The sequence below is a fragment of the Oncorhynchus kisutch genome, linkage group LG11 (genome assembly GCF_002021735.2).
Source record: "Oncorhynchus kisutch isolate 150728-3 linkage group LG11, Okis_V2, whole genome shotgun sequence".
NCBI lineage: Eukaryota > Metazoa > Chordata > Actinopteri > Salmoniformes > Salmonidae > Oncorhynchus > Oncorhynchus kisutch.
Window position 1 is genome coordinate 36,821,202 of NC_034184.2, and position 23,790 is coordinate 36,844,991.

General features: G+C 41.4%; 1 protein-coding gene across 1 annotated transcript in view; it reads right to left on the reverse strand.

The window, feature by feature from the left end:
- Positions 1 to 23,790, reverse strand: part of LOC109898852 (protocadherin-15) — a 207,684-nt gene that overhangs the window by 159,412 nt on the left and 24,482 nt on the right. The window contains exons 2-5 of the mRNA XM_031835700.1: positions 12,820 to 12,980; positions 6,773 to 6,928; positions 4,888 to 5,007; positions 4,652 to 4,762 (exon numbers count right to left, since the gene is read on the reverse strand). Coding sequence (XP_031691560.1) covers positions 4,652 to 4,762; positions 4,888 to 5,007; positions 6,773 to 6,928; positions 12,820 to 12,960 — 528 coding nt within the window. The 5' untranslated portion in view covers positions 12,961 to 12,980. The remainder of the gene's footprint in view (positions 1 to 4,651; positions 4,763 to 4,887; positions 5,008 to 6,772; positions 6,929 to 12,819; positions 12,981 to 23,790) is intronic.

Consider the following 23,790-nt stretch of genomic DNA (forward strand, 5'->3'; position numbering starts at 1 on the left):
CCCATTTTAGGTCACCTAGCAGGACACATTAATACTCCACCACCTTTGGAAGATCTGCTTTGTTGAAAAAGGTTATAACCAGAAAGGTTAACATCAGTGTTCAAAAAACTCTTTCTTCACGTCTCAGTAATGACCAACACATCTGGATTGGAACTATAAACCCACACTTTCAATTTATACATTTTAGTTATTTTGACGTCCGGATGAAAAGCATGCCCAAAGTAAACTGCCTGTTACTCAGGCCCAGAAGCTAGGATATGCATATAATTGGTATATTTGGATAGAAAACACTCTAAAGTTTCTAAAACTTTAAAAAATAGTGTCTGTGAGTATACCAGAACTGATATGGAAGGCAAAACCCTGAGGACAAACCATCAACAAAAAAGAAATCAGCCTACCACTGTTTCCAATGGCTTTCATGTTTATTAGGAGGCCAAAACCTCCCAGATTGCAGTTCCTAGGGCTTCCACCAGATGTCAACAGTCTTTAGAAAGAGTTTCAGGCTTGTTTTTGGAAAAATTAGCAAGAAATTGTAGTTTTTCTAAGTGGCTCCCATTTTGGCTGTGCGTGGATGAGAACGCGTTCTTTGTTGTTTATCTCCGGTAAAGACAATAACGATTCCCCATCTTAAATTTGATCATTTATTTACGCATTAGGGTACCTTAGGTTTGATAATAAATGTTGTTTGATTTGTTTGGATAAGTTTATTGGTAACGTTTGGGATTCATTTTGTATGCATTTTGAAGGAGGGAAACCGGTGGATTATTGAATGAAGCGTGCCAGCTAAACAGAGTTTTTGGGGATACAAAGAAGGACATTATCGAACAAAAGGACCATTTGTGATGTAGCTGGGACCTTTGAGTGCCAACAGAAGAAGATCTTCAAAGCTAAGGCATTTATTATATCACTATTTCTGACTTTTGTGGCGCACCTGCTCTGTTGAAATATGTTTGTAATGCTTTTGTATTCGGGCACTGTTCTCAGATAATCTCATGGTGTGCTTTCGCGGTAAAGTATTTTTGAAATCTGACACAGCGGCTGGATTAACAAGGAGTTCAGCTTTATTTGGATATATAACACATGTTTGGTCATGAATGTTAAATATTTCTATTTCTGTCATTTGAATTTCGCGCTCTGCAATTTCACCAGATGTTGTCGAGGTGGGTCACTAGTGGAATGCCTGAGCTACAAAGGTTAATGTGCAGAAAACCCAGGTTTTTACGAGAGCAGAAGTCAGTGAAGCATATAGCATAGCACACGTCAGAATTGGGGCTAGCAACCATAGATGGGCCAGGGTGTACATGCACATTTCCAGATATCATCAGCAGTAATACAATCAGGGAACAGCAGACGACAGGGAGAACTCTGCAGTGTTCATTTATGACATTTGAATGTGCATTAGATGGCAACAAGATCATATTGTACAGCAATTCCATCAGGATAAAAGAATACAAAAGCCGGCGAAAGGTGGTTAGATGAAGATTGGAGGACACGTGTCCGTGGAACCATTAGAGAGTCAGACTCTCGAGTGTGGGAAGAAACATAGTCTGTCCCACGGTCGGGTAAACAAGCAAGTTCATAGTCAACAAATCCCACAGGAGTCATGAGGCAAATAGCATAAAGCACAAGAAAAAATTATGACGATTTGGGGCTTGCCATTGCAAGTTCAGAGTCACTCGCCCCAACAGTGAGTGTGTGCTGTAGGCGAGCGAAAGCTTAGGAGAGAGGGGTGTGTGTGGAGGGGTTACCTGTACCAAACAGGGGGAGACAGGCCAGGGCAGACGGTGAACAGATCGCCAGGTGGAATCCAAGCAGCAAAGCAGCAGGCAACGGGAGTAGGTGTCACACCCACTTGGGAGAAGATTTACTTATTTCAATTAATTGAATTGTAATTTATCTTTCTTCTTGGCTTTAAAAGAAGCTTCAGATGAAATATTACTCACTCAGTTCCAGGTTGAATGGTGTTTGCTGGTCATTGGTTTGCAAGAGCATTTGCTGTATCGACCTTGGAAATAAGAATCTTTGGTAGTAGGAATCCTTCCATGTTATTTTGTCCTAAATCAAGTTGTAGGTTTGAAGTTTTGATTTGGAGTGAAGGTTATGTTGTGGAGGGTAGTATCCTTTATATGTCCTTGTGGAAACATCAAGTTCATCTAACTCAAAATATATATTTTTTTTAAACATGCTGAAAAAATGTGGGAGCCCATCTGCTCATGATTTCTCTATCTCTCAAGGCTTGACGTGACATTATGACACCAGGCATAGTAAATTCGATTAGACGTATCCCATCAAAGGGATGCTGACTAAAAGGGGGTTAGATCTGAAGTCAGTGGTCTCCATCACCACAGATGGAGCTCCAGCCATGATAGGAAGAGGGAGGGGACTGGTTGCACGTTTGAAAGAGGACCACCCTGAACTGAAATCATATCTCTCCTGTGTCTTGGAAAATAGTATTCTGAGGTCATGAAAACAATGATGAAACTGATTAACTTTTTCAGAGCAACACAGCCTGTTACGAGGCATTCTGAGGCATACTACTGCACAACAGATGGCTCAACAAAGGCCGGGTTTTGGAATGCTTTAGGGCCATACAGGAGGAAATCAAAGCTTTCTTATCAGAGCAAAATAGTGACTAGGCAACTCAGTTTTCTGAGTTTTTGGAAGATGAGTAGAAGATGGAAACAGTTGTATTTTTGACATACATTGCATCACACCTTAATCAACTGAATGTTAAGCTGCAGAGACGGGACAACACAGTGTGTGATATAACAGCAGTCCGGGCTTTACAGAAGAAATGTGAGGTTTTCAAGAATGATCTCCAGGGAGAACTTGTCCACTTCTCCAATCTTCTGGTGTAAACACAGGGAGACAAAGATGTCTCCAACCATGATTATTTCACCCAGAAGCTGATGGATAACTTCAAGGCTCGCTTTGATAACTTCACTGTTGGAAGAGAACTGCTGCTGCTCATACAGAACCTCTTCTTGGTCTAAAACATGACAAAGTTGTCAAAAGAAGCAAAACAGATCTTCAGATTGGTAGATTTTGCATCAATGCAAATGGAGTTGATTGAGCTGCAAGAAAATGTGGGTTTGAAGGAGCAGGCTGGTGATTGTGACCCTGTCACTTTCTGGGGGATGATGGTGCCTGCAACTTGTTCCACTCCCATACTGTGAACAACAACTCCTTGTGCCTTTTCTAGAACATGACATAGCTTTAGATGGTAACACTGGATAACTGCCTTCACTTGTCTCAGTGTTGAGTTCCATCTTGTGTTGACAGTGGCAGGGATGCCTCTTTCCCCAAATTCAGCCTCAAACACCTCTTTGAATGTTGTGCTTGTATGCAGCAGTGAGCTGATTTTTGATAACTTTGAAATAGAAGGAGTTATCATTTTTGTTTCTTTCAAGCCATCTCCCACCACCAGCTGGAGAGTGTGGGAAAAAACACTGCAGGCGCAGTATTTTTGATTCTAAAATCATCATATTTGTGACTCAAGTCCAAGTCATGTGACTCGAGTCCACACCTCTGACTTACAGTACAGTGTATTTATAATACAGCCATAATGTATGTATTCTTATGCCATTATTTAACTGTCTACTTTAATTAAATGCTCTGTTTACTCATTGCTGTGTATCTTTGTTTCCTCTGTAGAACCATACATGTTTAAAACATTAGATTAAGGCCAGCAATGTACAACCATCACAATAGTCTAATAACTCACAAGCAAGTATAATTATGCCACTTTTATTCCATAACTAGACATATTTGTCTGTCAAGCAATTCATTCAAAACAGTCAAATAATCAAAGCTTCTAGAGGATGATGATTTAATTTATGGATAAACAGTTTGCAAAAGATGTACTATAATTGCCAACGAGAAATCATCTTTTTCCAATTTCGTACATTTTCCTTTGAGTAATAACAGATAGCTAATTAGTAAGGTTTTGGTTTGTCCGGTGATGGCAAACTTAAAAAAGCATCCACCAATCTAAGTAACGATTACTAATTTACCCAATCTAAATGATTTGGACAAAAAGAAGTCCATAAACCAGGGGTATTTAACTACTATTTGAGAAGGTCCAGTCACTCAAAATTCCTAGATGGCAAAGGTTCGGATGGATATTGTCATTCATTGGTGTATTAGCAAACGCCCACCTCGCGACACCATGTTTTATGTATGTTTATAGAGGGTCACATGGGCACATAATCTGGCCATGTTAACTACAAGATTTAGATAGCTGGTTGGCATAACTTACCTACCTAGCTAACATGGGCTAGTTGTTCAACTGGACACTTCTGACAGGTTAATTACATAAGAGGAAAACTGTCCATGCACCACCAAATTTTGTGCATTCTACTATTACAACTCTTAATTTAACAGCGTTACATTAAAAGCCGGACAGAGTGTTTTGCAAAACACCAATCCATTACCTTAGCCAGGGCAAAAAACGTAAACTCTTTCAGAATATTATTCAATCAAGCTTTACACTGTCAATACCAAGTAAAATCTTTACAAAAAACAATTTCAAGAGGATCAATTTTATTCATTCATATGCAATATGCACAAACACACAGGCATGCGCCTACACACATGCGCCTACACATGCATCTACACACAAACAAACAAAGGAAATAGCAAAGTGTCTCACGTTGGCTTGAACAATGACCAGGTAGCGTGTTCTCTCTTCGTAGTTTAGTCTCTCAGCCAGAACAATGTACCCAGAGAGAGTATTCCCTACAACCACAGTTTCATTAGACACCTGATAGAGAGAGAGAGAGAGTGTTCACTCATAGTTTTCATTAACAACATACATTGTTCCACTATTCCATAGTCCTATAGCTTAAATAAGTCAGTCTTCAGTAAGAAAGCATTACATCCACGTACTGGGTCGTTGGGGTTGTACTGGATGCCATATTCTATCTGTCCGTTAGGCCCATCATCGATGTCTGTGGCCCCATTGTCTTCACCAAAGCCTGTGAATATGATGGTCCCGGCAGGAGTGAGCTGGAGGCAGAGATAGAGGGAGCAAACCGTCATCAGGCATGTCACTCTGTCAGGACATTGTAACAACTCTATCTCACAGAAATGACTGACCCCTCCCAAATGACTGACCCCTCACAAGGACACAGTGTGTCTTCAATAGAAGATGGCCAAATACTGCCAGAAGTGTGAGAAGTTGAGACCTTTGTCGTTATGCTATAGAAAGAGTGAATTAATTAACTGATTTGAAATGAAAACATTGTCATCAGCAGCCATGAATGTGTGTTTCTCTGGGGGTCTCTGCACCCAACTGACAGCCATAACAACCACTCAGAGAGATGCTGAAGAGAAAGGGGCCTCGAGGGGAGTTCAGCTCAGTTCAGGAGCGGTTTGACAGCAGCGGAGTCTGACTCATAGCTGTTCAGGGAGTAGTGTTTCCTGGAATAACACACACTCATTGTGAAATACATAAAACACAGGAAGTGTCAACAAAGTAGACATCAGTCATGGTTGTCTACTCTAGACAACACAATGTCTGACTCTGAGCCTCTTGATAGGTGTCGTGTCAAAATCTGGTTTTGATAGCTGAAATAATCTCAAATAATCTCAAATGTCTAGTGTCATTAATGTAATGCAGTTGTGCAGGGATGGCATTTTGGAAAAGAGACAAACAGAAATAACTAGAGATTTTGTCAGTAACACACAATATGAAATTACTTCTATTTCCCTTTGACAGCTGGGGTCTATGACGGAGGAGAACCATGGTAATTTCAGAATGAGTTATACAGTATCTGCAAACGTAGGAGATTAAAATCAATCTTCAAAGGAGTATGCAAATATCCACATAATTTGCTTGTTTGTTCAGTTCTGCAGACCTTTTTGGTCAAAATAATCCTAATAACTTATGCTAAAAATAGTACTGCAAAATGCAACCAAAAGTCAATTTGTTTGTTGTAGATATAGGTGTGGATATCACTGACTGATTTTTATAAGACACATTTTAAATTTCTAAACACAGTGATGCCTAACACAAAATAAAATGTGATATTCCACTGTGCTCTCTGTCTGGAATGGTAACAAGTATTGACTCACACAGCTATCACTTTGTCTTAAATCAAATAGAAAAACACACACACGCACACATTTACATGCATGCGCATGTACAAGCACACCTGCACACACACATACTGAGCTGAGCTGATGAGCTTGCGGGTGCACACAGGGAATATGACATCTATAGCACGCAGAGCACACAGACAGGATCCCCATGATTCACTGGGAACATGCAAACTAGTGTGCCACTGAGCAATTTCATGCACTAGAGAATGAACAGATATTCTGAAGATCTGAGGATCAGCTATTGTTCTGTTATCCTGGGAACCTTCTGCTTAACATGCGTATAATAGCTGTTGTCATGTATTACCCTGTCTCCGTGCTGAAGGCGTATCAACAAAATAGAAATACAGAATCCCCTTGTTGCTACAGAGTAGTCTACACTCTATTTCACTGTGCCAACATCAGAAATGCATTGACTGTTTAATCAGGTAGGTCCTTCATTTAGATGATCACCAAACCTGGACCATTCTTTGTATTTCAAAGAATGAAGTGTGAATCTACTACAGTAGGAGTCCCTCTCTGTAAGGCATCTGGGCTTTGTTGACTGCTGGAAGGGTCATGATGACTTTCAAACCTCATTTGAGGAATCAGGTTGTGACTTACCCTGGGGATAAAGAAATGCTCACTAAAGAAAAAAGCAATAATTGTTGTAGTAACTCGCTCTTTCTCTCACCTCGTTGACGGCTACATAGTAGCGCTGCTGCTGAAAGCGAGGCGTGTTGTCGTTTTTGTCCCTGATTACAATGCGGACCTCGTGGAGAATCACTGTCCCAACCAGCTCATTGGTGCACTGGACCTTCACCACAACGGTAGAGATATACGAGGGGGGCTAAAGGCAAGAAAGAAAGAGAGAGAGAAAGGGAGAAAAGGAGGAACTGTAAATCAACCAATTCATCAATCAATAAATAAATAAATAATAAATAATAAATAAATAAATCGATCAATAAACTCTGGATTATGTAATCACTGTAGAAAAATACATTGGCATACTGCTCCAAAGCCCTTTACCTCAGTAGATCCAAAACCCACAAACAAGTCTACATGTTTTGGAATGGCCTTGTCAAGTCCAGACCTAATCCCAATTGAGATGTTGTGGGAGGACTTGAAATGAGCAGTTGATGCGTCAAAATAAATGTCACTGAGTTAAAGCAGTTCCGCATGAAAGAGTGGACCAAAATTCCTCCACAGTGATGTGAGAGACTGATCAACAACTGCAGGAAGTGTTTGGATGGTGTCATTACAGCTAAAGGTGTGCAAACCAGTTATTGAGAGTAATTACTTTTTTACACAGGGACATTGGGTGTAGCATAACTTTGTTTATGAAATAAGTATGTAATTGTTGTGTTATTTGCTCACACAGGTTCCCTTCATCTAATATTAGGTTTTGGTTGAATATCTGATAATATTCAGTATTAAAAACATGTAAAAGTAGAGAAAATTATAAAGGGGGATAATGCTTTTCATAGTACTGTATGTCTTGTTGTAAGGGACTTCCTCCTCTTCTTCCGAAGAGGAGAGGCGAGAAGGATCGGAGAACCAATATGCGGCGTGGTAAGTGTCCATGGTTCTTTTAATAAGAAATAGTACACATGAACAACTGAATACAAAGAACAATAAACGTGGAATGAACTAAACCCAAAACAGTACCTTGCAGACTTGTTTTCGAGTTGCTGTGCGTTTTGTTGCCAACCTGTTTTGCTACCTGACAACTTTACGGTTTTCACTTTTTAATTACCGTTCATATATTTATTTATTTTTTCCTCAACTTTTTCACACCGGACGCTTTATCTGGACACGATTCGTCAGGACCTCCAACAGCCGAAGCTAAGTAGTAACATTAACATGATGCCTTCTAATTGCAGCCGCTGTACTCGCCTTACGGCGAGGATAGCTGTGCTGCAAGCCCAGCTTCAGACGCAATCGTTAGGCAAGGGTAATTTCAGTATAGGAAAGGATGAAACAGCGTCTGTGGCACCAGTAAGTACAGATAGTAGTGTAAATCCCCTGGCACAGTCCCCGCAGCCGGACAACTTTCTCACGGTTTCTGGAAGGAAATGCTGTAGGAACGCTCAACCGGTGTCGCTCATTCAGCCGACAGAAACTTTCAACCGGTTTTCCCCATTAAGCAGCGGGTCGGAGTCAGAGGCCGATTCTTCTCTGGTCTCTACTCCTCCCGTTACGGGGTCTGAGACGCCGAAGCTTCCCACCATTAGCTCTGACAGATTGAAAACTCTAGTCATTGGCGACTCCATTACCCGCAGTATTAGACTTAAAGCGAATCATCCAGCGATCATACACTGTTTACCCGGGGGCAGGGCTACTGACGTTAAGGCTAATCTGAAGATGGTGCTGGCTAAAGCTAAAACTGGCGAGTGTAGAGAGTATAGAGATATTGTTATCCACGTCGGCACCAACGATGTTAGGATGAAACAGTCAGAAATCACCAAGCGCAACATAGCTTCTGCGTGCATATCAGCTAGAAAGATGTGTCGGCATCGAGTAATTGTCTCTGGCCCCCTCCCAGTTAGGGGGAGTGATGAGCTCTACAGCAGAGTCTCACAACTCAATCGCTGGTTGAAAACTGTTTTCTGCCCCTCCCAAAAGTTAGAATTTGTAGATAATTGGCCCTCTTTCTGGGACTCACCCACAAACAGGACCAAGCCTGACCTGCTGAGGAGTGACGGACTCCATCCTAGCTGGAGGGGTGCTCTCATCTTATCTACCAACATAGACAGGGCTCTAACTCCCCTAGCTCCACAATGAAATAGGGTGCAGGCCAGGCAGCAGGCTGTTAGCCAGCCTGCCAGCATAGTGGAGTCTGCCATTAGCACAGTCAGTGTAGTCAGCTCAGCTATCACCATTGAGACCGTGTCTGTGCCTCGACCTAGGTTGGGCAAAACTAAACATGGCGGTGTTCGCCTTAGCAATCTCACTAGGATAAAGACCACCTCCATTCCTGTCATTACTGAAAGAGATCATGATACCTCACATCTCAAAATAGGGCTACTTAATGTTAGATCCCTTACTTCAAAGGCAATTATAGTCAATGAATTTACTGTTTTAAATGAGGCCTCACCTCCTGGCTACACTAGTGACCATATCCCCCGTGCATCCCGCAAAGGCGGAGGTGTTGCTAACATTTACGATAGCAAATTTAAATTTACAAAAAAAAAAATGACATTTTCGTCTTTTGAGCTTCTAGTCATGAAATCTATGCAGCCTACTCAATCACTTTTTATAGCTACTGTTTACAGGCCTCCTGGGCCATATACAGCGTTTCTCACTGAGTTCCCTGAATTCCTATCGGACCTTGTAGTCATAGCAGATAATATTCTAATCTTTGGTGACTTTAATATTCACATGGAAAAGTCCACAGACCCACTCCAAAAGGCTTTCGGAGCCATCATCGACTCAGTGGGTTTTGTCCAACATGTCTCTGGACCCACTCACTGTCACAGTCATACGCTGGACCTAGTTTTGAACAATCCGAAATTCCTTTTTAATACTGTCGCAAAGCTAACTAAAAAGCAGCATTCCCCAAGAGAGGATGACTTTCACTTTAGCAGTGATAAATTCATGAACTTCTTTGAGGAAAAGATTATGATTATTAGAAAGCAAATTACGGACTCCTCTTTAAACCTGCGTATTCCTCCAAACCTCAGTTGTCCTGAGTCTGCACAACTCTGCCAGGACCTAGGATCAAGAGAGACGCTCAAGTGTTTTAGTACTATATCTCTTGACACAATGATGAAAATAATTATGGCCTCTAAACCTTCAAGCTGCATACTGGACCCTATTCCAACTAAACTACTGAAAGAGCTGCTTCCTGTGCTTGGCCCTCCTATGTTGAACATAATAAACGGCTCTCTATCCACTGGATGTGTAACAAACTCACTAAAAGTGGCAGTAATAAAGCCTCTCTTGAAAAAGCCAAACCTTGACCCAGAAAATATAAAAAACTATCGGCCTATATCGAATCTTCCATTCCTCTCAAAATTTTTAGAGAAGGCTGTTGCGCAGCAACTCACTGCCTTCCTGAAGACAAACAATGTATACGAAATGCTTCAGTCTGGTTTTAGACCCCATCATAGCACTGAGACGGCACTTGTGAAGGTGGTAAATGACATTTTAATGGCATCGGACCGAGGCTCTGCATCTGTCCTCGTGCTCCTAGACCTTAGTGCTGCTTTTGATACCATCGATCACCACATTCTTTTGGAGAGATTGGAAACCCAAATTGGTCTACACGGACATGTTCTGGCCTGGTTTAGATCTTATCTGTCGGAAAGATATCAGTTTGTCTCTGTGAATGGTTTGTCCTCTGACAAATCAACTGTAAATTTCGGTGTTCCTCAAGGTTCCGTTTTAGGACCACTATTGTTTTCACTATATATTTTACCTCTTGGGGATGTTATTCGAAAACATAATGTAAACTTTCACTGCTATGCGGATGACACACAGCTGTACATTTCAATGAAACATGGTGAAGCCCCAAAATTGCCCTCGCTAGAAGCATGTGTTTCAGACATAAGGAAGTGGATGGCTGCAAACTTCCTACTATTAAACTCGGACAAAACAGAGATGCTTGTTCTAGGTCCCAAGAAACAAAGAGATCTTCTGTTGAATCTGACAATTAATCTTAATGGTTGTACAGTCGTCTCAAATAAAACTGTGAAGGACCTCGGCGTTACTCTGGACCCTGATCTCTCTTTTGAAGAACATATCAAGACCATTTCGAGGACAGCTTTTTTCCATCTACGTAACATTGCAAAAATCAGAAACCTTCTGTCCAAAAATGATGCAGAAAAATTAATCCATGCTTTTGTCACTTCTAGGTTAGATTACTGCAATGCTCTATTTTCCGGCTACCCGGATAAAGCACTAAATAAACTTCAGTTAGTGCTAAATACGGCTGCTAGAATCCTGACTAGAACCAAAAAATTTGATCATATTACTCCAGTGCTAGCCTCTCTACACTGGCTTCCTGTCAAAGCAAGGGCTGATTTCAAGGTTTTACTGCTAACCTACAAAGCATTACATGGGCTTGCTCCTACCTATCTCTCTGATTTGGTCCTGCCGTACATACCTACACGTACGCTACGGTCACAAGACGCAGGCCTCCTAATTGTCCCTAGAATTTCTAAGCAAACAGCTGGAGGCAGGGCTTTCTCCTATAGAGCTCCATTTTTATGGAACGGTCTGCCTACCCATGTCAGAGACGCAAACTCGGTCTCAACCTTTAAGTCTTTACTGAAGACTCATCTCTTCAGTGGGTCATATGATTGAGTGTAGTCTGGCCCAGGAGTGGGAAGGTGAACGGAAAGGCTCTGGAGCAACGAACCGCCCTTGCTGTCTCTGCCTGGCCTGTTCCCCTCTTTCCACTGGGATTATCTGCCTCTAACCCTATTACAGGGGCTGAGTCACTGGCTTGCTGGGGCTCTCTCATGCCGTCCCTGGAGGGGGTGCGTCACCTGAGTGGGTTGATTCACTGTTGTGGTCATCCTGTCTGGGTTGGCGCCCCCCCCCTTGGGTTGTGCCGTGGCGGAGATCTTTGTGGGCTATACTCAGCCTTGTCTCAGGATGGTAAGTTGGTGGTTGAAGATATCCCTCTAGTGGTGTGGGGGCTGTGCTTTGGCAAAGTGGGTGGGGTTATATCCTTCCTGTTTGGCCCTGTCCGGGGGTGTCCTCGGATGGGGCCACAGTGTCTCCTGACCCCTACTGTCTCAGCCTCCAGTATTTATGCTGCAGTAGTTTATGTGTCGGGGGGCTGGGGTCAGTTTGTTATATCTGGAGTACTTCTCCTGTCCTATTCGGTGTCCTGTGTGAATCTAAGTGTGCGTTCTCTAATTCTCTCCTTCTCTCTTTCTTTCTCTCTCTCGGAGGACCTGAGCCCTAGGACCATGCCCCAGGACTACCTGACATGATGACTCCTTGCTGTCCCCAGTCCACCTGGCCATGCTGCTGTTCCAGTTTCAACTGACCTGAGCCCTAGGACCATGCCCCAGGACTACCTGACATGATGACTCCTTGCTGTCCCCAGTCCACCTGGCCATGCTGCTGCTCCAGTTTCAACTTCCACCTGACTGTGCTGCTGCTCCAGTTTCAACTGTTCTGCCTTATTATTATTCGACCATGCTGGTCATTTATGAACATTTGAACATCTTGGCCATGTTCTGTTATAATCTCCACCCGGCACAGCCAGAAGAGGACTGGCCACCCCACATAGCCTTGTTCCTCTCTAGGTTTCTTCCTAGGTATTGGCCTTTCTAGGGAGTTTTTCCTAGCCACCGTGCTTCTACACCTGCATTGCTTGCTGTTTGGGGTTTTAGGCTGGGTTTCTGTACAGCACTTTGAGATATCAGCTGATGTACGAAGGGCTATATAAATACATTTGATTTGATTTGATTTGAAACAAACACCCACAAAAAAAACAGTGAAACCCAGGCTACCTAAGTATGATTCTCAATCAGAGACAACTAATGACACCTGCCTCTGATTGAGAACCATACTAGGCCGAAACATACAAATCCCCAAATCATAGAAAAACAAACATAGACTGCCCACCCCAATTCACACCCTGACCATACTAAATAAGTACAAAACAAAGGAAATAAAGGTCAGAACGTGACACTAGTAGGCTTGTGTTTGCCAACATTTCTTAGCGAGATCCTCTACAAATGACATTATCCCAACCCAACCTGGGGCCGGGTACATACTCACATCTCTGTCCAGGACGCGTCCGGTGCTGTTGAGGAACAGTCTCTGTCTGAGGGGGTCCAGGATGACCCAGTAGGCGTAATTGTCCAGCAGGGTCAGAGAGATGGTCCTGCCTGGGTCCTCTGCTCTCCCATTGATCTGCATATTTTTCACTATAACTGTCCCTGCACAGAAGTAACATATTATGATATATTGTAATTTTGCACACATTTGTTTTATACTTTGCAACTTACATTTATTTAACATATTTATGCTCAGTCTGTAGCCCATGCAAAAATCAACCATTGTGTTACAAGCACCACGCCTCAAACAACAGTCATGTTACACAGCAGCATAATGATCAGGGTTTACTCTCTAAAACATCTAAATCATTTTGCAGAGAAAGGCTCATTTGGGCTAGCACCAGGCATTACCAAATGTTTTTCCTCAAGAGCCACTCTTAAGTTTCGGATGAATTGCATCCTTGCCTTTTAATTACGATTAGAATGATTCGAATCTGACACTGCAGCACTCGAGGACTAGACAGAAACACAGCATTGGAATTTTGGCCTTGGCATTGGCTAGAGGAATCCAACCAATTGTGCCTTGGTTGATTGGCATGCTTGTTCGGGTATCAGTACTACACCACAACACATTCTGACCTTGTTGATGTGCAGTCACCTTTTCTAACATTTTTGCATGACAAAATACATATGATCAGAAGTAATTCTGCTCGCCGTCTGTAGCAAGGCATGTGCAGTATCCACATGAGGTTAAAATTAACGTAGTTACAGAACCCTGAACCAAGCCATATGCTGGCAAACTACACATGTAATGTTCTGAGTTTAACACTTGCCTCATTACACTAGCACATAGATGCAAGCAGATCATGTAGCTATAAAATGAAATAGGATGGTGTGTATCTTTATGGATGTTTTAATTACAGTGTAGCACGCTATAATTTTGTGCTTTGATCTCAAAACAAGGCATTTTCATACATATTTAAACTTCACTTCAGTTTCTAGAGAGACTAAGACAGGCAATGGCCTTACCATTTCTATCAATGGAAGATTTATGCACTTCTAGGGCTCTATTTTAACGAACCTAACGCAATGGTCAATCTAAGCGCTGGGCAGTAGTGTTATAGGTTCGGGCTATGTCAGAAATATTTTTGGTATTTTCACAAGCACAATTATCGGCGCAGTTGGCTTGGTTTTGATGAATAAACAAGTTGTGGCCAATCAGAACATGCGCCATGGCTAAATATATGGTTGCTTCAAGTTGTGTACTTACGGTCTTTTATGTATTGCCTTGGAATCGACTCCAATTCCAATGTTAGTCTGTTATAGGTTGTTAAACAGCTTACAGAATCAAAATGTGGACCTATCCAATCTTTGCTAAATATGTTAACTTGAACATGTTTGCAGTCCACATTGTTGTAAGTAATTGCATGGCTTCAATGTTGAAATATATGCATAGCATTCTCACTTATATAGAGGATAGGCCTACTGCAAATGGCATTATGGCCAAGCATGGACGAGCCAAATGTTGTCAATAAGCAAGACTAAATTCACTAAAAAGAGAGCGATTAATTCTAATCAAATTCTAAACAAAACTAAACAACAACTTGTTTTAAATAGGCAGACGCAGTAATTGCTTCCCATGTGCATATAATATTAAAACAAAGCAGACTATGGAAGTTGTGACGAGGTGAGGTAGGACCCAGGAGCAGAGAATATAACCAGACGAGGAACCAGTGGTTTAGAAGAAATGTAAATACTTTACACATTCAGAATTTCACTTCTTGTTTGGAAGATTGCCTGCCCTATGGGTTCTGTTATACTCACATACATAATTCAAACAGTTTTAGAAACTTCAGAGTGTTTTCTATCCAATAGTAATAATAATATGCATATATTAGCGATCTAGGACAGAGTAGGATGCAGTTCACTATGGGCACGCAATTCATACAAAGTGAAAATACTGCCCCCTATCCTCAACAAGTTATGGAACAAATTTTGACAGCGGAAACGCAGCCTATCCAGCCATGACACAGACTGCCTATTATGCTTAACACCAGCCCAAACATAAAGCACTTAGTCACTTACTCTCTCAATCTAATACTTGCAAAACTCACAAAGGAAAGAGGTACTGTTGATACTTTCACACAAGATAAAGTAAACTTCTGCAAGGGGTGAGAGGCCTTGATAAAACAAATCCCACAGAAACATTCCACCTATTGGTTTCTCTCCACACTCTTAGAAAAAGGGTTCCAAAAGGGTTATTTGCGGAAGGATGGGTTATACCAAGAACCGTTTTGACCAGAAGAACCCTTTTTGGAAGACAATGGTGCTTTATAAAGCAAAGGGTTCTACCTAGAACCTTCAACATCCTAAGAACCATTTTTTGAAGAAAGGGTTTTTTGATGATTCTTTGGAAGGCAATCAGGCTTATTTGGAAGGCAAGAAGGGTTCTACATAGAATCATATATAATATTTCTCAGCAAGCTCTATTGCAAGGGTATTTTCAGAATTGTTTGTTTTACTGTAAAATCTGTGTTTTTGAATGCACATTGATTGGTTGATTAAAGTTATGCTACACAAAGATAAATAACATACCGTTTTTGAAACTAACCCAATCTCTTCGTAATTGGATTTATTGTAGCTGTTACTGAGATGGTTGTTCCAGTTAAGATGATTGAGGTAGTCTCAGTAATCATTCTTCCCTACCCTGGCACTCATTCTTAATGCAGGTTGTGGGTGATTAACAAATCCAATTGTTGGATATATATATCTCTGGCTGGATTCCAATAGGAATTACACATCATCTTGCAAGCCAACGTTTTGTGATTTGCAGGCCTGGTGTGGCCAGTAAACCAGGAGATGCCCAACACCACTGTCTTAGGGTATAACTAGGCCCTCAAAGAAAGGCCTTATGATATACACAGAGTATACAAAATCGTATTATAAACTGGGTGGTTTTAGCCCTGAATGCTGATTGGCTGACAGCCATGTAATATCAGACCGTATACCACGGGTATGACAAAATAATGATTTTTACTGCTCCAATTACGTTGGTAGCCAGTATATAATAGCAATAAGGCACCTTGGGGGTTTGTGGTATATGGCCAATATATCACGGCTATGTGCTGTATAAAGGCACTCCACATTGCGTCGTGGAAAGAACAGCCCTTAGCCATTGTATATTAGCCATATACCCCCCCCCCCCCCCCCCGGTGCCTTATTGCTTAAAAAACACCTGCTCATTCCATGACATAGACTGACCAGGTAAATCCAGATGAAAGCTATGATCCCTTATTGATGTCACTTGTTATATCCACTTCAATCAGTGTAGATAAAGGGGAGCAGTGCAGATAAAGGGGAGGTTAAAGAAGGATTTTTAAGTCTTGAGACAATTGAGACATGGATTGTGTATGTGTTCCATTCAGAGGGTGAATGTGCAAGACAAAAGTGCCTTTTAACAGGGGTCTGGTAGTAGATGCCAGACACACCTGTTTGTGTCAAGAGCTGCAATGCCGCTGGGTTTTTCATGCTCAACAGTTTCTCGTGCGTATCAAGAATGGTCCACCAGCCAAAGGACATCCAGCCAACTTGACACAACTGTGGGAAGCATTGGAGTCAACATGAGCCAGCATCCTGGTGAACACTTTCGACACCTTTTAGAGTCCATGCCCCGTCGACGGGGGGTGCTACTCAATATTAGGAAGTTGTTCCTAATGTTTGGTATACTCAGTGTGTAATCTATTGTCGTAAACAATTACATGTTAAAGGCTAATCAGGCTGGTGGAACCGTTCATAAAGGGTTCTAGGAAGAACCCTGCAAAGATAAAAGCGTTCTCAGTAGAACCCTTCATAGAGGGTTCTAGGCAGAACCCTTCACAAAGGGTTCAGAGGGTTCATTGAAGAACCCTACATAGAAGGTTGTAGATAGAACCATTTGCAAAGGGTTCTACCCAGCATCAAAAAGGGTTCCCCTATGGGGACAAACCGAAGAACCCTGTATGATTCTACTCAAAGACAGGGTCATTCTCCACTGACCACTTCACCTCCTGAGCATGTCATCTATTCCAGACTTGTGTGACCAGCCCACTTTTATTCCAAATATCCAAAGACACTTTACAGCATCCCAGAATCATGCTGCCAGACAGGGCTGACACTGAAAATCAGATAGATGTATATTTCAGAAGCTATAGGAAGGTATGTAGGTGGAAATGTACTTCACTAGAGATTATATGGTTATGTTTCAAACAATAGGTATGGAATTCAAAGTTAATATAGACAATTTTCTCTAATTGATAGGCCAGGCGCAAAGGACAGTCAGTGCATTTGCATGAGTTTGGTAGATATTGAAGATATATTAAAGATAATACCTTTCATAAGGTGTGAGCCTTGATGACTCATAACTGTCTGGAATCACGATATCTTAGACTTTGAACCAATATAATCAATCCCTGGATAATTATAGTATAGACGCTGAGGTTTACAAAAGGCTTTGAAGTTAGTGGGGAAAAAATCTAAAGATTAGCAAAAAAAGTACTAATCAATAAGCACTTAACTTGTTCTGTACTGAAGTCCAACCGAGACCAGGTTAAATTTTGTTTGATCTTTAAAATCCAATAAACATGATTTGTTCCATGCAACAAGCAGCAATAACTTGAATAGAAAAGTCATGCGTGTCCTCAATCCACTAAAAAAGACCATGCTGTAAGAAACAATCCAATACTTTGACTTTTCAAGACCAGTCGTCTTGTATAAGACGTTGTGTCTGAAGTAAGATTTTACTCTATCACATACACGGTGGATCAAACTCTGTGTCCGATAAAATGTGGCTTGGGTTTGGCTCCTCTGTCTGTCTGGTGAATTCCCTTTAGCACCCATCAACCAGGTCTGAATGGGGAGAGTGAGCAAAGCTGCACCGATAGACAAATAGAATAGGTTATGTATTGTATACAAAGGCACATTTATACACGCAAACACAAAAACACTCATACAGTTCACACATAGCAGAGATTGGTATTAAGCCGTTGAAAAACATGCGTGACCTCAAGCATTTGTTATATACAGTGGGGCATCCTCACTGTATAAAATGACATTAAAAGTATTTAGTCAGCCACCAATTGTGCAAGTTCTCCCACTTAAAAAGATGAGAGAGGCCTGTAATTTTCATCATAGGTACACTTCAACTATGACAGACAAAATGAGGAAAAAAATCCAGAAAATCACATTGTAGGATTTTTTTATGCATTTATTTGCAAATGATGGTGGAAAATAAGTATTTGGTCAATAACAAAAGTTTATCTCAATACTTTGTTATATACCCTTTGTTGGCAATGACAGAGGTCAAACATTTTCTGTAAGTCTTCACAAGGTTTTCACACACTGTTGCTGGTATTTTGGCCCATTCCCCCATGGAGATCTCCTCTAGAGCAGTGAGGTTTTGGGGCTGTTGCTGGGCAACACAGACTTTCAACTCCCTCCAAAATGTTCTATGGGGTTGAGATCTGGAGACTGGCTAGGCCACTCCAGGACCTTGAAATGCTTCTTACGAAGCCACTCCTTCATTGCCCGGGCGGTGTGTTTGGGATCATTGTCATGCTGAAAGACCCAGCCACGTTTCATCTTCAATGCGCTTGCTGATGGAAGGAGGTTTTCACTCAAAATCTCACGATACATGGCCCCATTCATTCTTTCCTTTACACGGATCAGTCGTCCTGGTCCCTTTGCAGAAAAAGAGCCCCAAAGCATGATGTTTCCACCACCATGCTTCACAGTAGGTATGGTGTTCTTTGGATGCAACTCAGCATTCTTTGTCCTCTAAACACGACGAGTTGAGTTTTTACCAAAAAGTTATATTTTGGTTTCATCTGACCATATGACATTCTCCCAATCTTCTTCTGGATCATCCAAATGCTCTCTGGCAAACAGGGGGACACGTCTGGCACTGCAGGATTTGAGTCCCTGGCGGCGTAGTGTGTTACTGATGGTAGGCTTTGTTACTTTGGTCCCAGCTCTCTGCAGGTCATTCGCTAGGTCCCCCCGTGTGGTTCTGGGATTTTTGCTCACCGTTCTTGTGATCAATGTTTTGGTAAAGAGCTGAGAGATGGGGCAAGATAAATGTTACCACTCTTAAATTCATAGGCAGAGTTAGGCAAAAACTGACCATCTATGATATCAAAATTAGATTTTCATTTTTTTTACCAGTGGGATAGCTCATAATTATAATCTGTAAGAATAAATGGGTATATATAATCTAATTAAAAATCCCAAAATTGAAGTATTAATCACAGATTCCCATTTAAATTCATATTGTGACGCACTCAGGCGTAGTGGGTGCGGAGTCAGGCGCAGGAGGCAGAAGGTACAGAATAGTGCTTTTATTTCGGCACAGGGAAAATCGTACATGCCAAATGCCGCGCGAACATCCACGATTTGTCCAAAAACAGGACCTAACTAGTCCGGAGAAAAACCCAACATGAAACACACTACCACACATAAAATCAGTGGAAAAATGTGCCCGCCTGCACCGGCTTAAATAGCCCAACTAAAAACCTAAACAAGAAACAAGAAACAGGTGAAACCAATAAGACAAAACCAACAGAAAAGGGAAAAGGGATCGGTGGCAGCTAGTAGACAGGTGACAATGACCGCCGAGCGCCGCCCGAACAGGAAGAGGAGCCACCTTCGGTAGGAGTCGTGACACATATACAGTACATTCAGAAAGTATTCACACCACTTTACTTTTTCCACCTTCTGTTGTGTTAGAGCCTGAATTTAAAATTAATTAAATATGGATTTTTTTTGGTCACTGGCCCACACACAATACACGATACTGTCAAAGTGGAATTATTTTTTTGAAATTTTTACAAATGAATGAAAATGAAAAGCTGAAATATCTTGTCAATAAGTATTGTCAATAACCCCTTTGTTATGGTGAGCCAAAATAAATTAAAGAGAAAAATTTGACGTCACATTACAAGTTGCATGGACTCAATCTATGTGCAATAATAGTGTATAACATTGTTTTTTTTTACGTGATATCTCATCGCTGTACCCCACACATACAATTGTCTCTAAGGTCCCTCAGTTGAGCAGTGTATTTCAAACACAGATTCAACCACAAAGACCAGGGAGGTTTTCCACTGCCCTGCAAAGAAGGGCACCTATCTGTTGATGGGTAGAAAAAAAAGCAGGCATTGGTCAGGTTATTAATTACACTTGGATGGTGTATCAATCCACCTAGTCACTAAAAATATACAGTCCTAGCTCAGTTGCCGGAGAGGAAGGAAACCGCTTAGGGATTTCACCATGAGGCCAATGGTGGCTTTAAAACAGTTACATAGTTTAATGGCTGTGATAGGAGAAAACTGAGGATGGATCAACAACATTGTAGTTAATCCACAATACTAACCTAATTGACAGAGTGAAAAGAAGGAAGCTTGTACATAATACAAATATTACAAAACATGCATCATGTTTGCATTAAGGCACTAAAGTAATACTGACAAAAGAGAGTTCCACTCTCCATATTATCAAGCATAGGACTGGGGAGTGTTTCATGATAAAAAAGAAAACTAATATAGCTAAGCATAATGCAAAATTCTAGAGGAAAATCTGGTTCAGTATGCTTTCCACCAGATACTGGGAAATTAACTCAACTTTCAACAGGATACCTAAAACACAAGGCCAAATTAACATTGGCATTGTTTACTAAGAAGACAGTAGGGCCCGAGTTACAGTTTTGTCTTAAATCTACTTGAAAATGAATGGCAAAACCTGAAAATAGTTGTCTAGCAATGATCAACAAACAATTTGACAGAGCTTGAAGAATTTTGAAAAGCTCTTAGAGACATACCCAGATATACTCACAGCTTTAATCGCTGCCAAAGATGCTTCTAGAAAGTATTGACTCAGAGGTGTGATTACTTATTTAAATGAAACATTTCTGTATTAAATTTTCAGAAAATGTGGAAACATCTATAAAAACATGTTTTCACTTTTTCATTATGGGATATTGTGTGTAGATGGGTGAGAAAAAAAATATATTAAATCCATTTTGACAAAATGTGGAATAACTCAAAAAGTAGGAAAACTTTATGAAGGCTCTGCAATTGAATGTGAGTTGACCCTCAGCCTCACACACAAACAAATGCATGCACACACCCAAGCACACACCAGCTGCTAAGTGACCCGCCTAGCAATGCCCACTGCACCCTACATGAGTGCTAAGTAACTGCCTCCAACTGAGAATGGGATGTCATCTGTCTGTTTATACATTAACACCAAAAGTAAACTATAACTACAGAGCCAAATGAGAAGAAAAGGTCAGGGAACTGCTGTTTAGTAGCCTACTGTGTGTAGAGCAGGAAACAAATGAAAATCCTCAAAATTAAATGAGTCAATGCAAAGCAGGTGAATTGAGCAACAGACCATACCAGAACCTGACATTTCTATTGTTTCGGCAAACATTCAGTAAACACAAGGCCCAAGATGAAAGGATGAGTTCAAAAACTAAACAACTTCATTACATTAAAGGATTCATTCAAAGAACAGCTATATTTCTAGTAGACAGCATAATCCTCTTGTTACGTACATTTTCTGAATGAGATTATTTTATAGTGTCCAGATTAGCTGCATCTCCCTCTGCACCACATCTCCTTTCACCCCTAGCGTCTAATTAGCGACTTTCCACGAAACATGTTCACATCCCTGAAAGTGGTCATTTATGAGCACTACAGGGTCTATATTCAAGGAACTTGTGAGCATCCCGCAAGCTAATTCTGCATGGAGAGTGAAAGCCTTCTGATTAGCTTTGTGTTGTATGTAAAGCCCACTCACTCTCAGTCCTGACAGCTTGTGACAACGAGATTTAAGACGTGCTCTCAACATTGCAAGCCTGTTAAATGTTGCTGCAGACACATACAATCTCAAGGAGAATGCAGATAAAAAAACAAGTTCTCTCTGTTCTCTCTTTCTCTTATTCTCTTTCTCTCTCATTCTCTTGCTCTCTCCCTCCCTCCATCTCTCATTCTCTCCATGCTCCCACTCCGTTCTTCTCTCTCTCTCTCTCTCTCTCTCTCTCTCTCTCTCTCTCTCTCTCTCTCTCTCTATGCTCCCCCTCATTCTTTCTATCTCTCTCTCTCTCTCTCTCTCGCTCTCCATTCCGTTTCGTTGTGAGTAACAGGGAGGATTTTGTGATTATTTTCTATACCTAAGCCTTGACTGGAGAGATCAAGGCTGCTGAAGCTGGACTTGTTTCAGCCTCTGCCTTGCTACAGCTGCTCCATGGATGGCAATGAGCTTCTTAACAATTCCTCTGCAACATACCTTGTCACTTCTATTTGGGCTTATTACCACTATCTGAACCCATGACAAAGAAGTTATACTTCTCATCTCCACTATATTATTTTCATCTGCACAAACTCTTCCTTCCAACAAGGTTGTAGCAAGAGACAGGAAGTGCCATTGGATCCCATTGCTCAAGAGATATAAGTGCATATTGACAGACCAATATTATTTTTATAAATCCACACTGTTATGCTTCACTATTAGCCCATGAGCTTCGCCACTATTCTTTGCTGTGACGATGTGCCTACGAGCTATTGCCACATCAGGACATTTCCCTCCATTTCTCCCCACACAAACAGATTGTTTGGTACAAACTAACCTGCTAACCTGACTATACTTTCGCTAATCTCATCAGACATTGTGGTTTATATATTGAGTGAACACAAACACCAGAGTCTGGGAGTCATATCTAGAAATGTTTAGCTATGAATGGCTACAGATGTAAGTGCTACAGCATAGTCATTTAGATAGGTTGCCTTGGCGTTTTTGGGCACAGGGACTATGGTGGTCTGCTTGAAATATGTAGGTATTACAGACTGGTTCAGGGAGAGGTTGATAATGTCAGTGAATACACTTTCCAGTCGGTCAGCGCATGCTCTGAGCACGCGTCCTGGTAATTTGTCTGTCCCTGCTGCCTTGTGAATATTAACCTCTTTAAAGGTCTTACTCGGCTACGGAGAATGTGATCACAGTCATCAGGAACAGCTGGTGCTCTCATGCATGGTTTAATGTTGTTTTCCTTAAAGCGAGCCTAGAAGACATTTAGCTCATCTAGTAGGCACACGTCACTGGACAGCTCGAGGTTTGATTTCCCTTTATAATCCATGATAGTTTGCAATCCCTGCTCAGAGCCAGTGAAGTACAATTCGATCTTAGTCCTGCATTGACGCTTTGCCTGTTAGATGGTTCATCGAAGGGCGTAGAGAGAATTATTTCTAACTTGCGGATTAATGTCCCACTCCTTGAAAGCGGCATCTCTAGCCTTTAGCTCAGTGCGGATGTTGCATGTAATCCATGGTGTCTGGTAGGAATATGTACGTACGGTCACTGTGGGGATGACATTGTCAATGCACTTAATGAAACTCCTCAATGCCATCAGATGAATCCCGGAACCTATTCCAATCTGCGTTAGCCAAACAATCCTGTAGTTTAGCATCCACTAAATAAGGACACTTCCATTTGAGTTTTTACTGGTAAGCCGGAATCAGAAGGATAGAGTTATGGTCAGATTTATCAAATGGACAGCGAGGGAGAACTTTGTTTTAATTTCTGTGTGGGGTAAATGTTATAAGGAGTTTTCTCCTGTGGTTTTACATGTGACATGCTGGTAGAAAGTAGGTAAGACGGATTCCAGTTTTCCTGCATTAAAATTACCAGCCACTGGGAGCACTGGCTCTGGATTTAATTTAATTTGATTTATTAAGCCAATGGCGACAGCTAGTCTTAATGCGGTCTGACACATAACGAAAAAGACATTACAGACAATTATACTTTACAATTTTCATACATTTATGAACATGTAGTGTGTGTGTGTATGTGTGTGCATCTATCAGGTTTATCTAGTTTTATCTTACCTTATGGTCATGTGCAGCAAATCAAGACCTATTTAAGCTGCAGCTGGCCTAGAACA